The following is a 13,229-nucleotide window of genomic DNA, read 5'->3' as shown; positions in this document are numbered from 1 at the left end:
GAACACGGGTAATTTCTCTCTCAGGGCTTGGGAGCCCTGCAGCAGTCACCTTTGCCAGCTTCTTTGACTGAAGCCAAGTGCCAGGATGCATTCAGTTGGGGAGGGGTCACACAGCCTTGTCTGGTGGGTGACGATGCCCAGCTTTCTGAGGAAACAGCCCCAATATTTCTAGGAACAAATAGCTTTTACCCACCCGTTTCTAGTTTGGAAAAACCATGGGCATTCTCCCATCTTGTTCAGCTGAAAAAGCCTGAGCTATGGGAGGCTGCAGACAGGAGGAAATGGCTTGGGCATTGGGGTCAGACCATTCCAGCTTTGCCTCTTACTCTGTGACACTGGGCAAGACCTTGACTTTGCTGAGCCTTTCGTCATCTGCAAGAATGACTCCCCTATCTGCCTCGTAATAGGAGAGGATGTGTCTGCATTGCCCGGTACCAGACATAATAGGTCCTCACAGATGTTAGTCCCTTACACTTCAGCTCTTGGAAAGTGATCCCATACTGTTCTAGGTGAGAGCTCTTTAAAAGGCCATTTAAGTTTCTGTTATGGGCATGGTGCTGGCGCCATGGGTGGGCAGGCAGTGTTTGTTAGGAAAATGAGTCAGTGGTAGCGGTCTCTGATGACTTGGCCCCCGTTGATGGGCACAGGGCCTTAGCAATGAGCCCCTCCCTCTCTGGGGTGGATATTGCTCATTTCCCCTCCTCTCACTCACCCACGGAGTCTCTCCAGGGTTCATGTGGCTTTTTGTTTAGATTGTTCTCATCCCCTCCAGAACATCCTCTTGCTTTGACTTCTCTTTTATCACACAGCTCCTGAAAACTGTCCCCTGGTCGGTGGGCTATGGTGACTACCCCGACCCAAACTCGCTTGTCCGCACCGGCTGCCCTGTGTGGGTTTGCCCTGCCAGTGCCTTGGTCTGCCGGTCTGTTTGCCGTGCCCTTTAGTCCCGCCCATCAGGTCATTTTTCCCAGGCCTGACTCCCGGAGGACAGGCCAGGTATCTCATGGCACTGGGCTGGCTTGGGTGCCAGTGCCCTCTTTGAGGCTCTGGGAAGTCTTGCTATGGGGATCTGCCATGGCCGTGATAGTTAAGTGGGAAGGAGGGGAGTCCCTTCTTCTTGCTGGATCCAATACAGACTTAGGGGTATCAGGGCTGCACAGGAGCCTCCTCATCCCATCTCACCCCTCACTTTCCAGCAGAGAAGACTGGCAGGAGAGGGAAGGGCTTCCCCACCAACTACAGCTGTTACTTGAAGCCTTGTGCCCTGAGCAAGGCCCTCATAACTCTGTGTGGCAAGTGTGGGGGCAATGTGCTAGAAATACAGATTTATTTTTCTGTATTTTCTGAAACATAATCTCAAGCCATGCTCATTTGGTTTAAGTCCCCAGAGCTATTTGGGAGAGGATGGTGGGCGGGATGTAGGTGGGGAGTTATATCTGGTGTTTGTGGCTGTGCAGTTGGTGTTCGTGTCGCTGTGGAGTGACTGAACTGCACACAGACTGAGGGGCACGTGGTTCCATATGCCCCAGCTGGTGCCCCCGGTGCCGGTGAGCAGCCTCGCCAAGGGCCCATAACTCTGAAGTGGGGGCTGCTGTCTGCATGAGGGGCTCTGCTCAGAGGCTTAGTTGTTGTGAAATCACAGACTCAGAGTACAGGATCCCCCAATGTTACTGGGAGCTTGTGCCATACCAGGGCCTAGGCTGGGGAAGTGGCAACAAGGGGGGCTCACCCCCGAAGAGAGGCAGCAGTGTGACAGAGTGTCCTGGGGCACGTGGGTGCCCCTCATGCTGCTCCAGGTGGAAGGAAGCTCTCGGAATGTGCCTCTCTTCCCTGTGTCTTCCAGTACTCTGCGGCTTTTGTGTAGTCATTTCATTTTGGAGAATTACTTCAATGCTTGGGAGTCTCATACCTGGCTTGGATGGTTGGGCACCTCCTGGGAGTTGTGAAGGGACATCAGGAGGGAGAACAGCTCATTTACTGCACCCTAAGTAACCAAGAAGTCAGCCTGGCCCTCTGTCTCCTGCCAGCAGCTGGGGGTTGAAGACTGGGAGTGGGTGTCCTTGGCCAAGGTTAAGAGAGAACCTTGGCTTTCATGGGCAGCAGTTTCTCCCAGATGCCGCTCCTTGTCCATGGGGCCACCAGTTGAACACAAGAGCCAGCCCATAGCAGATGCTGGTAGGCCAGGGCAGATGCCTTCCTGGTGGGGGTTTGTAGAAAAAGTGGCCCAGTAGGCTGGGTTGCAGTTTCCCTGCCTGAGCACGGGGGTCGGAGACCATTACCCACGCCAGAGGCCTCTTGGGCCTCCTTGGTCTAGGTGTTTCTGTTTGTTGGCCACTTTTCTTTTACCTCTGACTTGGGGCATGTGGTATGACAATCCTTTTTGTTCACTGGCAGTCACAAAAAGCATTTCAAACCCCTTGTGAGGTGGTCGTTGATAGGGTACCTGGTTGGACCTTTGCTAGTGTAGCTGTTGTGGGCACAGTGGTCAAAGTTCAGGTGTTCAGGCGCCTCAGTGAGTCAGGTGGGAGGCAGTGAGGAGAGCGGTGAGGTTGGACAGGCTGCAGGGGGCTACAGAGTGCTATCCAGAGAGCTACCAGGAGGTGTGGGATCTCAACACCGTGGGCTCCTTTGTTTTGCCTTTTTTTTTTTTAACTTTCTCCATTGATGCTTTGCCCTTTGAGAGTGAAGCAACCAGGCAGTATGGGTCCCTTGGGTGTAGAAGTTGGCAAAGGAGAGGCGGCATGTGGTGAAATGACTGGGTGTGGGTCCAGCCCAGCTCAAGGGCCAAGTGTGGCTGGGTCAGGAGGGGGAGTGGAGTGGGAGGCTAGGCTGCGTCCAGTGCTCGTGATAATCAGGCAGGATCATCTCACAAAAGATACTGGCTAGATTTGGAGAGGGAAGGAAGACCTGGTTGAGCCCATGGGGCATCCTTGCCAGAGGATCTGGCCTGGAGCCAGATTAAGACAAAGGCCTCAGGCAGGTGGGCACCTCTGTTGATCAAGGGCAGGTCGGTGGGGTCGGCCCAGTGGTGCAGCGGTTAAGTGCATGTGCTCCACTTCGGCGGCCCAGGGTTTGCAGGTTCAGGTCTTGGGTGCACACTGATGCACTGCTTGTCAAGCCATGCTGTGGCAGCGTCCCATATAAAGTGGAGGAAAATGGGCATGGATGTTAGCCCAAGGCCAATCCTCCTCAGCAAAAAGAGGAGGATTGGCATGGGGTGTTAGCTCAGGGCTGATCTTCCTCACAAAAAAAAAAAAAAGGCAAGTCGGACTCCACACTGCTGAAGGCCCAGCCAAAAATTTTTGCTCAGAGTCACACTCAGGAGTCACTGCAGAGACCCTAGGCCTTGCCTGCGGGAAGAAACAACTTGGCAACATCCCTGCGCTGAACCAGTGAACATAAGCATCAAGAGTGACTAATTAAGTAAAAGGAGTAAGCTACCGTGAAGGCAGAACAGTCTCAAAGAACATGTATCACCTCTGATCACTGTCAGTGATAGAGAGAGACTCCCCCCAAGGCCTCATGGTGTAGAAACTTTAGAATGCACTCCTAAATAACTGCTGGGCTGAAGAGAAAAATCACAGTGGAAACTAACCATTTAGAAGTGAACAACCGTGAAAATATTGCATATTGGAAACTTCTGGGATCTATCTAAGGTGGTAATCAGAGGCAAATTTGTAGCCTTAAATGAATTTATTTAAAACCAAGAAAGATTGAAAATAACTAAATGAAGAACTCAGTGCAGGAGGCTACAAGAACACGGAGAGGGAGAAGACCTTTTCACGCTCACAGTGTTTGAGGAACGTGAGTAGTCCAGTGGGGCTGCCGCACTGCTGAGGGCAGAAGGCAGAGCTGGCGAGGTCGGTGGGGGCCTGGGTTGTCTGGGGCCCTGAAGGCTGACCAAGGGGTTGGGACGGTGATTGGCAGCAGTAGAGAGCCCGTCTGGGTTCCAGTCTGTGTTGGCTTTGGCTCACAGTGCAGCCAGGGCCAGCTGTTCTTGGGCTGTGCTCTGAGTGCCCTGGGCTGCTTGCATGATCCCCAGACAGATGGGCAGAAGCCTTTATGGAAGGCTGCCCTTTCCAGGAACCCCGAGGTACCTGGTGCGGGAGCTGAGCAGTCCTCTTGGTCCACGGGCACTGTTAGGAGGACTGGGGGCCTCATCCCTCGAGATTTCCCTCCCAGCCTGCTTGCTGCTCCCGCCATCCCTGGAGTTTCCTGGGACTTGGACTCTGGGGAAAGCTGTCCCGATTCTTGCCTGGAGGGCTCCCAGCACCTGCTCTCTGGCCCTGATCCTCCTGCTGAGCCATGGGCTGCTTGGCCTCCAGCATCTTGTCTCCACTTTGGCATCTGGTGGTTGATTGACGACAGGGAAGGAGACTGACCCACAAATATTTGTTTGGTTCCTTAGTTGTTGTGACTTCTTGGAAACCTGCCATTCCTCAATGAGCCAGATCTGGGCAGGCAAAGAGCCCGGCTTTTTTGACACTCCATGTACTGGTTTTCTTCCCTTTTCTCTCTTCCCTCTTTGTTTTTCCTCAAAATGAACATAGTTTTGTTTTGTTTTTATAGTAATATAGCAATGCCATATACTCATTATTAAAAAGTTCAAAATATGAGAAATTATAAAAATTTCCAAGGATCAAGTGAAAGTCACCTGAAATTGCACCCCACTCCCATAAGTCCTGTTAACCTTGTTAACACTTGGTGACTGTCCACCTGGAAGAGTATTTGAGTGATGCCCCACCTGCCCTGGTCCTACACTTGGGTCCTGTGCACACAGCCCATGATGCCTTTGCACCTGGCATTTCATACTTACTGATGTAAGTGGACATTGTTCCCCATCAGTAGGAATGGATCTCCTTTGCCTGTTGGATGGCCGCACAGGACTCCCTGTGATTCCTAGCCCCTTGGAGCCCCACCTGTGAGAGAAGGCAGTGAGAGGCTTTGTCTCTGACCTCTCAGGCCTTGTTCTCCCCTCTTAGACATGTCACCCTTGGGAAGGGTAAACGTACAAACCATTCTCTGAGGATGAAGTGGGTTACTGCAGGTGAAGTGCTCCAAGCCAGCCTGAGTGCTCAGTGTTAGCTGGCCTTGTACTTACTTTCTTCTTCATCCCCGCCCATTGTGGGCATCTCAGAGATGAGGAACCATGGGTAGATTCCAGAAGCACGAGTTGACATGTTCCCTCCTGCCCAGTGTGCCTAGGTAGGACCAGGGGGCAGCTCTCAACCTGTCTGTCTTTTCTGGCTGGGAAGAAGCTGGCCTTGCTCCATGACCTCGAGTCTCGTTTGCAGCCCACAACTTGTCTGGTCTTTTTTGGCATCTAGTGGAAGGTGCTTCCTAGTGTTCCCCTTGTCCCTGGTTCCACCACTTAGATCAGCCCCAGAGGCACTTCATATGGGCGGTTGGGGTTCTTCTGCTCCTTGTGCTGGTCTGGAGGAACTGAGGTGGCCTTTGTGACGGTGGCTGTGTTGTCGTTATCCAGGAGAGAACCTCTTTCATCTGGTTTTGCTTGGGAAAGGCCAGGTACTGCTAGACTAAAGGTTTGGCTCGGAAGAAGAGATGGTTCATGGTGTCGTGCTGAACAGATTCTTGCTCTGTGCATCTTTCTGCGGTGGATTCCAGGCATGTGGGGAAGAGCCTTCCCTCTTTACTGGGAGATCATACCTCCCCCCCGGCCCAAGCCTGGATGTGCTCACTGGCCCTCAGAGCGCTGCCTGGTACAGGCCTGGCCTCACCCTTTGGTTGGTCATGCGGACCTTCAGCACGTGGGAAGCCAGAGCAGGTACATCTCCTCCCAAGGTCCGAATATGGAAAGTGACATGCACGTTAGAGGAACACATCCTGTTGCTCCTCTGCCCAGGCACCTTCCGTAACCCCCTCCCTAGCCTCCTTCTTGCCCTGATTCTGGCCTCTTTTGTCGCCTGGGCTCCCCGACTGTGCCCTGCCTCATTGGCTCATTGGCTCATTAGCTCCTCCTTGGGGCTCCATACTTCTCTGGTCAGTTGCAGGGTGGTGTTGGGGAGGAGCATGGCCTGGGTCAGGGGGACTGGGTTCTGGTCCCAGTGCTAGGTCTGGGATAAGTCAGTGCACCTCTTTGACCTCTGGCTTCTCCTTGGGAAGTGGGGACAGTGATGCCAGCCCGGCAGGGCTGCCAGCATGGACTGTCCTGCTCATTCCTCTCTGCCCACTTGTGGCCTCATGGCCTGGCCTTTGTCCTATCAGTGGTGCTTGGGAACAGATGTCTCAGCAGTGGTGCTCGCATCTGGGCACCCGCAGGTTCCTCGGCCAAAGGCTGGGGAGGAGCATGGGCTGAATGAGGCCCTCAGCCCTTTTCCCTCCTGCTGCCACTTTCATTCAGGAGCTTCTGGTTTTCTTCCTGTGCATTTAGAATCTGGAGTGACCTTTGGTGTTTGTTCTTTTCTGTTTGTTCTCTTAGGGTCAAGCCACCACTGTTGCCTTTTCAAGAACAGGGGAGTATTTTGCTTCTGGAGGTTCTGATGAACAAGTAAGTAAAGAATGGTCTGGGGAATCTCCGCTGATACTGATGAGAACAGAACAGGAGGCCAAGGCGTCTTAGGGGTGGGCTGGGTTTCGCCAGCTTCCTTGGTGGCTTTCAGTGACCTCGAAGCCTGGAGCTTGGGGTGAGGTGCTCAGACCCTTGCCTCTCTAGCACAATCTCCTGCAGGAGCTGACCCTGTGGCAGCATCTCAAAGCCCTCACTGCTTAAACCAGCGTGGGTTGGAAGGAGTCTGGGCTGTCGTTGCCATGAGAAGGTTAAAACAAAGCTTTTCAGTAACTTCTTTTTCCTGATTGTAAATGAATAATTAGGTAACAGTTATTAGATACTTACTGCAGCCTGGTAATGTGGGCAACATGGCAAGAGCTTCGTACCTTGTTTAATCCTGCCAGCAGTCATGTGGGGCAGCCCTCTCGTCACTTCGTTCTGTAGATGAGGACGCTGAGGCTCAGTGGATGGCAGAGCTGGTGGCTGCCTCGGAGCCTGCACTCGGCGTCTGGCACCCTTTGCTCCCTGGCCTGCTTTGTTATGCTGTTTGAAGGGTCGGCATTTTCACACTCCCTGGCTGCAGGGAGAGGACGTGTGTGAAGAGGTCCTGTCCTACCTTGTCACCCTTTGCACTGAGGCTTTCCACCTGTTAGCTCTGGTGCCCCCTGCTCAGACTGCTAAGCACCGACGACCTGTCTCCTGGGAGGCACCCTGCCCCTGGGTCTAGCCCAGAGCCTGGCACCTGGGAGGCTTCAGGGGCATTGAAGGGTCCACCTTTCGGAAATCTTTCTCCAGATTCCCGTGCAGCACTGCTTGTCCAGAGAACTGCGCTCACCTCAGGCAGGGTGGAAGGAGTGGCTGTTCTGAGCCACTGTTGACCTGGTGGGTTGTCCAGAATGTTCAGACCATTGATACTGGCCTCACAGCTCTGACTGTTCAGCACAGGAAAGTCCTGCTGGCCTCTCAGTGAGCCCCAGCCCCAGCCAAATGTAGTGATTTTGGTTGAGTCTCTGCCAGTGAAGCAGAGGGTGGTTAGAGGCTCTTTTCGCACAGTCTGGATAAGAGACGGCAGGCGTCTTCCCACACCAGCACCAGTTCCTGTGCTAACTGGATGAGGAAGAAGGAAAACCAAGGGGGGCCCTGAGCTGTCCCTGGGCATGGAGGCCTAGCTCATTGCTTAGAAGACTATGGAAACTAGTATAGTAAATTCACACTGTAAATAAAGACACGGTAAAAGATGTTCTCATAGTACAAGAGGTAACCTGGTAGAAAGTAGGGTTTCTGCCCACTCTGGCCTCTCCTCGGGCAGCCACTGCTGCCAGCTCCCTGGCTGCCGCCTTAAAGTCTGCTCTGAGAGCCTTTTTAGAGTGACATTTGACATCATCTCTTCACATTCATGATAGCCACTCCACTCCTAGGAATTTATTTAGCAGTTAGACTTGCAGTTACACAAGGACCCTGCAAACAAGGGTGTATGCGTGTCAATGTTCTGTTTGTAAAGGGAACAAATGAGACCCTAGGTGCCACCAGTTGGGGACAGTAATCAGTGGTGCTGCTCTGGGAGTGGCGAGGAGCCTCCCAAAGAACCAGGCTCGTGGCTGTGTCCTGGCGGGGAAAGCATCCAGGGCATGCTGAGTTTTCATCTAATGTGGATACGGTGGTTTTTCTGTGGCCTTAGTTGACCACTAGCCACGCTCCGCGATTCCTGCTCTCTTGGAAGTGGCCCTGGAAGAGCACAGCCGCCCAGCTCAACACCCTGCAGCAGGGAGCGCTCTTGCTCCCTGGCAGGGCCACTCCTGCAGCCTTTAGGAGGAGCCTAGGACATGAAGATCTTCAGAGTGGGCTGGGGGATAATGCCAGTGTCTGTGCCGAGCTGTCTCCTGTGAGCCTTACCAGAGCACTTTTCACAGATGAGGAAACTGAGGCACAGAGAGGTTGAATCCCTTGCCTAGAGCCACACTCTGAGGAGTGGAGTCAGGATCTTAACCCCAGTGATCTAATCTGGCATCCGTATCTTAACCAATTCTCGAGTGTGACAGGCCAGGCTGCCACCCTCAGGAGCTTCTATTTTAGTGGGAAGACAGATATGATAAACTAGGAAAAGAGACAAATTAAAAAAACTACTGACTCTGATGCTATGAAGGAAAGAAATAGAGGACTATGATAAAAGTATGTAGGAGGCCATGGAAGTCCTCTCATATAAGGTGGTATTGAAGGGGACACTTCAGCCTGAGGAGCCAGCTATGCGGAGCTTGGGCCTGGGACAGCCCAGACAGAGGGACCAGCAAGTGCTAAGGCCTAGTGGTGGCACGCAGTGATTCTCCATCCCGATGGTGCGTCCGGGTCCTCGAGGCCTGTCCAAAAAGCCTCCTCTCCGGGATCGGGGCAGGTCCTAGAGTTGAGTTGGGCTGTCAGGTGGGGACCGCTATCCCGCCACTGGCACAGAGCTTTGGGGGTGGCTTCTGGGCCCATTTTCTCCATGAAGAAGGACTGGTTAGGGGTTTTTCTTCCCTGATTCTGTGTGTCTGTTTGTCTTGGCAGGTGATGGTTTGGAAGAGTAACTTTGATGTCATCGATTATGGAGAAGTCATAAAAGTACAGAGGCCCCCAACCATGCTGGCCAGTTCCTCTGGGAATCTGGTAAGTGGCTTGGCAGGCATGTTGGAGCCTTGTGACCCTGGTGGGCTGGGTCGTGGTGAACAGCACTGGGCTCAGAGACTGTCGGGGCTGGAGGCTAGGCCCAGTCATGGGAAAGGGACACTAGTAAGATCTCGTTATTTACCACATAATACTTTGGTACTTGTGGTGCTTTGTTTCAAATCTAGAATGACCAAGCAAGATGTGAAGAGGCTGGTAGAGTAGACTGCTGGGTGCCTAGGTCCTGTACCATGTGGTAGGGGGTGTTTCCATGGCACATGCTGCTGGTTGGTTGAGGCCCAAGGAAAGGCAAGACCTGTTGCATGCCGAGCTCTGGGCCACAGGACCCCATGTACAATTCTTCGAGGGTGCGGGGCCTAAAGCCACAGCTGGGACGGATGGGAAAGGCCCCAGCCCTGTTGCTCTCACTTCCTTTTTTTTTTTAACCATGGAAAGGAAGTTCCTCAGCCACAAACCATTTTTAGTACCTTTGGTGGTATAAGGGCATTCAGTGTTCCTGAATGAAAGTAGTTAACAATATTTTTTGACAAATATTTTTGGAAAGAAATTGATAACTGATATAGTCTCATTGAATAAGGTTACATTCAGCTTTGGCTGAAACAACCATTACAGCCAAGGATGTGGAGCGCCAAGGGTTTTAAACTCTGGTGGCTGTAGGCTGTTTAAATCTCTCCCTCCTGGACCTTAGAGGCAGCGTGGCCTCTCCCCACCCGGAAACTGGCCTAAACAACAGGAAGCGGCTTGCCCAAGGCCCCCAGCGAGTCAAGGTTGGCCCAGAATAGAACCAGGAAGCCTCTGAGTCTATCTCAGGGCTTTCTTTGGCTCCAGTATAGGGAAACACACACGCACACACGCACCCACACGCCCCGTCCTGTGTGTTGGGGCTACCTCTAGGAATAGGCGAGATTGAGATTTAAAGCTTTTCTTCCACAGGTTGCTCTTGGCTCAGAGGTTTTGTTCTCTCTCCACATTTGCTAATGAGTGGCCGGTTCTCAGCTTTTGGGTTTGTTGGGGCATGACTGGGTTGCATGGTGGTCTGCTTGCTGCCATTTCATCTTCCACCTAGAAAGGCATTTTCCAAACCTCAGGGTTGGAATCCTCTGGGGTCCGTGCCCTCTCCCCTAGTGCTCCCCATCTGTTGGGCATTGATGGTGAGCCAGGCCCGGCCAGGGTCTTTGCATGTGCTGCCCTGTTTATTCCTTCCCTCATCAGATGAGGGGGTAAAGTTACTGCTCACATTCACCGATGAGACACCTGCCCTGGTGCCTGGACCTGGGAGCCCACCGTGCTGGCCCCTCTGAGCAAGGCTGACTAAGCTAGAGGCTACAGGTGGAAACTGCAGCGGGCCGCCTGGCAGCTCTTCTCCATCCCAGGGGAGGGCACTGCCACCTGTCTCTTGGGAATGGTTAGTAATCATCAGCAAGGGGAGAATCCCATGCTCCTTTTCTTGTGGTTATTAGGAAAGTAACTTGGACAAGCTACCTCTTGTCTCTTCAGTCCTGCTGAGATATGGGGTGTGGGGCACCCTGCTTCCTGGGCTGTGGAGCCTAATAATCTAGGAAGAAGGCATGTCGGGTAGAGAAGCTAGCAGGACAAGGCAGGATAGGGTATAGGTGGGTGAACAGCTCAACGGGGCTCAGGAAAACCATTTGTTCCCATATTACCTTCAGGCCCGTAATGAAGCTGTCGTCACAACTCTGCCCAGTGGACATCACCACATGGGGCTCAAATAGGAGGAAGTGTGTGGGCTCTTGGGTCTGAACCCTGGCTGCGTGGTCCCAGGCAAGCACCCACTGTTCTCAAGCCTGCATTCCCACGATGGGACCTAAATACCCCAGAGGCAGGCTCTGAGGACCTCATGTATGACGTAGGTGAGCTCTGCTAATTCATGAAGTGACTTGACTTGACTTGTTAATCCTAAAATCATTCTTTGTTTAACGCTTTTTCCTTATTTGTCACAAGCCCCTTTGAGACTCTGAGTTGACATATAGGCCCTCCTCCAGACACACACCCACACCAACACATGCATATCATGTGGTGTACACTTTTAGGAGCGTTTCTGATCTCGGGACTCCCAGGCCAAAAGGAGAGCTAGAGGGTTTTTTTGTTTGTTTGTTTTGTTTTATATACATAACGGAATTTACCATTTTACCCATTTTTAAGTGTACAGTTGAGTGGCATTAAGTATATTCACATTGTTGTGCGACAATCACCACCATCATACACAGAATTTTTTCATCTTCCCAAACTGAGGTGAGTTGGTATAACACTGCTCAGTGGTTAGGTTTTCCCCTGTGGTGGGAAGGGAAGCTGATGAGTGTGGTCTCCCGCTTCCTGCCCAAGGGCTTCTCTGGTGCTGAGATAGTACCTGGTGACTGCTTCTGTGGCTGGCCAGGGTGTCTCAGCTCCTCAGGGAGCCCAGGAGCTCTGCGGCCACGTGCCAGGTGCTGGTGAGTCCGATGAGCCCCCGCCCTTCTGTCTACATACCATCCTTGCAGTAACCCAGGGGTTCTCAACTTTAGCACTGTTGATCCTTTGGAACAGATAAATCTTTGTTGTGGGGGCTGTCCTCTGCATTGTAGGATGTTAAGGAGCATCCCTGGCCTCTCTACCCACTAGCTGCCAGTAGCATCCCCCAGCCCCTAGTTGTGACAACCAAAAATGTCTTCAGGCATTGCTGTTGTCTCCTGAGGAGCAGAATCGCCCCCATTTGAGAGTCATTGCAATAACTCCTGCCTCAGGAGTGAGCCCAGAAAGGAGGCTAATGTAGCAGGGGGAGGAGTGTGGGCATGTGGGCAGGGCTGTCTTAGGGAAGGGAGGAGCATAGGAGTGGTGCTGAGGAGAGGCTCTATTGCGCCAGACCTGGGCTCCCCCCAGCAGCTGTGGCCTATGTCTCTCAGCCTGAATTTCTAACATGAGTGCATTTTGTAGAAATGTTTGGCTTGTCAAACTTTGGAATCTTCCAGAGTTGCTGGTAAACAACAAAAAAAAGACATTTAGCAACTTGGTTTTCTTCAATTACAATCGGAGTGTGTCCTTGCCCTTCCCGCCTGTGGGCTTCCCTGGCTCTGAGATAGTACCTGATGAGTGGTTTGGGGGCTGGCCCGGGTGGCTTGGCTTCTCAAAGAGCCCATGAGCACCAGCGCTGTGCCCCAGAGCCCTCAAATCGGATGACCCCTCTCCCTCCAGCTCTGTCTGCACACTGGGCCATGGGCCCTAAAGCCACATGAGTCACGGCTGGGCAATTGGGGATTTTAGGAAACCCATCGGGCCAGGTGCTGGGTCTTGATTTCCTGACATGTGCCTGTTAAAGTGTGGCAGTAAAGCCAGAGGGGCACACCATGGCAGGGGCAGCCCTTTGAGCCTGTGACAGCCCCTCTGCCCTGGAAAACCCCCTGCCCAGGACCCTTGCTCTGACTTGGGCATTCAGCTCCTACTCTTGGAGTGAAGGCCGTCCTTGGGCCCACTCTGAACAAAGCTCTGTTCACTGCCGGAGCTATTTTCAACCTCTGGTTGAAATTTACAGCTTATTTATAGGCACATTTCATGTTGAAAAGCAAAAGCCATTTCCCAGCCCTTCAAAATGAGAATAATGGGTTCCATTTTCCCTCTATTCTTGGCTGAGTTGTGATGAGGAGGGATTTTAGGGCTTTGGCTGGGAGCTTTCTCTGCTTGGAAGGCTGCAGAGGAAGGACTCGAGCCCATGTGCTGGGCTGAGGGCCGGCAGGAAGCTCTGCGTTCTGTCCTGTGACACGCAGGGCTGGAGGAAGGTTGGAAATTTCGAGTAGATGAGTGCCTCCCGGAGGGGCTTGTGTGGGGCCCCAGGAGCTGTCTGCAGCAGGTGCGGTGCTGGTGCTTTCAAGGATCTAGTGTTTAGGTCTGTTTCCTGCTGCAGCCCTGGTCACTTCGCCCTCTCTGCGCTCATCCTTATAGTCTCACTCCCTCCTGCTGTCTGTGCTTTGAGGCCTGACCCTGAGGCACAAAGACCACTGTTTCTTGGCCAACCTTGGATTTGGCACCTGCCCTCCAGTCCCAGCTGCCACAGGACTGACTTCTGCCTCAA

General features: G+C 52.8%; 1 protein-coding gene across 3 annotated transcripts in view; it reads left to right on the top strand.

Annotated features, from left to right (window-relative positions):
- The window catches only part of POC1A (POC1 centriolar protein A), a 72,777-nt gene that overhangs the window by 20,936 nt on the left and 38,612 nt on the right, over window positions 1-13,229 (top strand). For all 3 annotated transcript variants that reach the window (XM_058560194.1, XM_058560184.1, XM_058560203.1), the window contains exons 8-9: window positions 6,440-6,508; window positions 9,050-9,148. In XM_058560194.1, the coding sequence (XP_058416177.1) occupies window positions 6,440-6,508; window positions 9,050-9,148 (168 nt within the window). The remainder of the gene's footprint in view (window positions 1-6,439; window positions 6,509-9,049; window positions 9,149-13,229) is intronic.

The sequence above is a fragment of the Diceros bicornis genome, chromosome 2 (genome assembly GCF_020826845.1).
Source record: "Diceros bicornis minor isolate mBicDic1 chromosome 2, mDicBic1.mat.cur, whole genome shotgun sequence".
Lineage (NCBI taxonomy): Eukaryota > Metazoa > Chordata > Mammalia > Perissodactyla > Rhinocerotidae > Diceros > Diceros bicornis.
This window is presented reverse-complemented; position numbering and strand designations above follow the sequence as displayed.